The sequence below is a fragment of the Cadophora gregata genome, assembly GCF_030347475.1.
Source record: "Cadophora gregata isolate MNR1 chromosome Unknown scaffold_4, whole genome shotgun sequence".
Classification (NCBI taxonomy): Eukaryota; Fungi; Ascomycota; class Leotiomycetes; order Helotiales; family Ploettnerulaceae; genus Cadophora; species Cadophora gregata.
Window position 1 is genome coordinate 1,786,834 of NW_026695927.1, and position 3,472 is coordinate 1,790,305.

The 3,472-nt window shown below is 31.0% G+C and overlaps 1 protein-coding gene across 1 annotated transcript; it reads left to right on the plus strand.

The window, feature by feature from the left end:
• Window positions 1-210: 210 nt before the first annotated feature.
• ONS95_010296 (uncharacterized protein) lies at window positions 211-707 on the plus strand (the record flags this gene model as incomplete). Its single annotated transcript, XM_058503882.1, has 2 exons — window positions 211-236; window positions 284-707. The coding sequence occupies 2 exons, from the start codon at window positions 211-213 to the stop codon at window positions 705-707; spliced, it is 450 nt and encodes a 149-aa protein (XP_058360595.1).
• Window positions 708-3,472: the final 2,765 nt, after the last annotated feature.

Below are 3,472 nucleotides of genomic sequence, written 5' to 3' on the forward strand. Positions count from 1 at the left end.
GATTCCATCAGACAAACTCTGGAGTGGGCAAATGCATGTCTGCCATCTGTAATCCTAGAGTTCCACTGTTGTCGCCATGAGTATTTGCAGATTCGAAAACACTTTGTTTGATGGTATATATATGCCTTTCCTATGTTCAAAGTACATCGCTAACAGGCTTGAAAATCAAAAACAACTATACGGAACAGCATAACCGGAGATTTCATTACAATGAGTAGCTCATCGATACCCCAACAGTCAGTGTGTACCCATTGAATTATGAGAAACCAGCTGACTTGAGAAGGGACATACCGATTACGCTAGGAATACACCTCGGCTCTTGGCGCGCCTCTGAAGAGGACGAGAAGTATTTGATATTTGGTCATCTTAACGAAAAAGGGGAACTTCTCACTCTCAGTCGCGCGCTTAGTTCTGGCTGCCATGAAAGGGTTGAACTAGATCATGTCACTCTTGAACCACATCTAGCTTCTTTGAAACATGACCCCGGAGCAATCATGGAGTACTGCCGCATCTGCCTAGAGAATCTCAAGGAAGAGCCACCGATTAGCAAATGCAAGGCTGTTTTCGATGCTAAAAAGGCTATGGAAGCGAAGAGGTTGAAGGAGTTGGAGCATCGAAAGGATATCGATCAAGTATCTGCTCAACTAGGCTGGGTTGATGATATCAAGAAGAAGATATCAGAATCTCAGCAGAAAGTGAAGGAGTGAGAACAGATCTCTTGAGCTTTAAGGGAAGTATGTAGCTGAATCGATGGAGGGGAACTTGATAGCAAGAGCTATCTGGAATGCTTACCATGTCACTTATTGCTACCATGAGAGGAAGTCCCTCGTTTCTCGACCATCCCCAGTCGCGTGGATATCGTATTCTATATCCTACTCAGGAAAGACTTTCCCCCTTATTTGTGCCAGAAAGCGCAGTACATTTGTGTTTCCACATCAGCTATACCTTCTGGTGCTTGAACGATTGTGCTTACCCTACTTGATAATGCATTATTGTTGCAAGGGCCACGTAATTATACAAGTTTATACAACTAATTTCCTTTTTACAACTAATTTCCTTTATGCAACAACTGTATATATATACATAGTCAGTACCTCTATAGAATCAATCAATCAATCTACTTGTAACCAGAAGGTTTTGAGTGGCGATTGATATACCTCAATATTGCAGTACTCGTGATACCAAGAGTTATCATTGTTATTGAGGTGGGCTCATGGTTCAATCGCACAAGGAGGGGCTTAAATCGGTTGGAACCCAGCTGGAATAGTCGAAGAGGCTTGAACACTGTGCATCGTTCTACATCGGGGCGAGAAATTTCTGAGCCGGCTCCTATAAACTAAAGTTAGCCCGAAAAGTCGCTTAGTACTTAATAGTCGGTTCCCCTTTGTGAAGCTGCAAGCTCTCGCTTATAGTCGGTAAAAGCAAGTATTACGCGAAAGCAAGTGTTACGCTAGGAATTTTATAGAAAACTTTTGATTTTATAACTACTTATTAGTTTTTTAAATTTTAAATTAGTTATATATATTATTCATACTATTAACTATTAATTATTATATTTTAAGATTATTATATTAATTAAAACTAGATTATTTTACTTTTAAAATCTAAATTTGATTTTCTTTTACTTATACTAATAAAATTAAATAAAAATAAAAACCCTTTTTTTATTTTTACTATTTTACTTATAACTTTTGCGCTTTTTATAATAAACTAATAAAAGTATTATAATTCTAAAGTTTAAGTATAAGGCTTTTTATAAAATTAATTTTTATTATTATTACTTAAGTATTTATAAAGTAATTAAAGTTTTTAATCCTAACGTAACACTTGCTTTCGTATAATACTTACTTTTACTAACTCTACCTAAGTCCTTAAAGGTTAAAAGAGGAACCGACTATTATATTCTTTGCCAGAGTAGCTGAAAAGTCAGCTAGCTTTTAAGTCATTTAGTTAGTTAATAAAAAACTATCAGTTAATTAGTTCAAAGATATTTATAAGTTAATTAGTTCTAATATAGCTAGCTTATAAGCTAGACTTTTATTTTTTAACGATTTTAAAGTGAGGTTCTTAAAACTTACTAATGTATTAATTTAATATTTTACTTCTTAGAAATTAAGGCCCTAAAGTAGAAAAACTATCTCCGATTAGCTAAAATTAGGTAGTCTAGCGCGGTAGGATAATTAAAGCTTATCTTAAGGTTATCTCCCTTATATATTAACTCTCTAACTTTATTTAAATTAATACTATAAATATATCTTACTTTTTAACGCCTTTTAATATTAATAATATAGCCTTAGAGGCTTTTAAAGCTCTATTTACGAGTACTATAAGTACTTTAATCGACCCTTTTATACATATAATAGGTATAAATAAAGAGCTTTTAATAAATACGCCTTAGCTTCTATTTATAATTAAGGACTATTATTAACGACCTATAGTAGTATATAATAACTATTATAACCCTTTTAAGCTAGTAAGAGATAATTTAAAACTAGACTATTCGTTATATTCTTTTAGAGAGCTGTTATTTAACGATAAGCTAGCTAAGGTATTACTTTTACCTTAAGGCTTTAATTTATCGCTTTCTATAAGTATATTAAATAGATTATAACTCTAGAAACTTAGTTATATATTAGTATAGCCTAAGGGAAGTAAGAAACAGACTTTTTAGGCGTATAAACTATATATATTACTTATTTTCTTTGAATCCTTAATATTAATCTATTTAGGTTATTATAACCTTAAATTTACTAAAGGAAAGACTTATATTTTTAATAGTAACTCCTTTAAGAATATAATATAGCATATAGCTTTAGAGTATTAATTAGACTAAGATAGAGATATTAGAAACCTTCTTTTAATTATAATTCAACCTTTATAAGCTTTTAGCTTTATCAGGGATAGTTATAAGAATATTATACTTTTCCGAGAGCTAGAATTTAGAAACGCCTTTATTAAGTAGGTTATAATAGACGATGTTAAACACTATAAAGCCTCTTTTAAGAACCTTCGTTAAATTATTAAAATCGCGAATATTTAAGCTCTTAATATATTACTTACCTCTTATTTAACCTTAAAGCTTTAAGTAGTATAGAAATTTAATTACTTCGAGCTATAGATTATATATAATATTATAGAAGCTTAATTAAAAGTCTCTATATCTTTTAATAGCTAAAGATTACTTAAGGATAAGATTAGTATAGTTGTAATTATTTTATATTATATTAATAAGAAAAAAGAAGCAATTATAGTATTAATTAGCCTATTAGAGCTTTTAAGCTATAAAAAGACTAGTGTTAATAAGCTAGTTCGAATATTTTTTTAGCTTCTCTCCTTTACTAAAAGAATATAAACTAAGCCTCTATTATTCTCTCTCTTCTTTAATAATTCGAAATTAACGAATATAACCTTAGTTAGTTTATTCTTAATAATACGTTAAATAATGATACTATACTCCTAGAGCTTTTAAAAA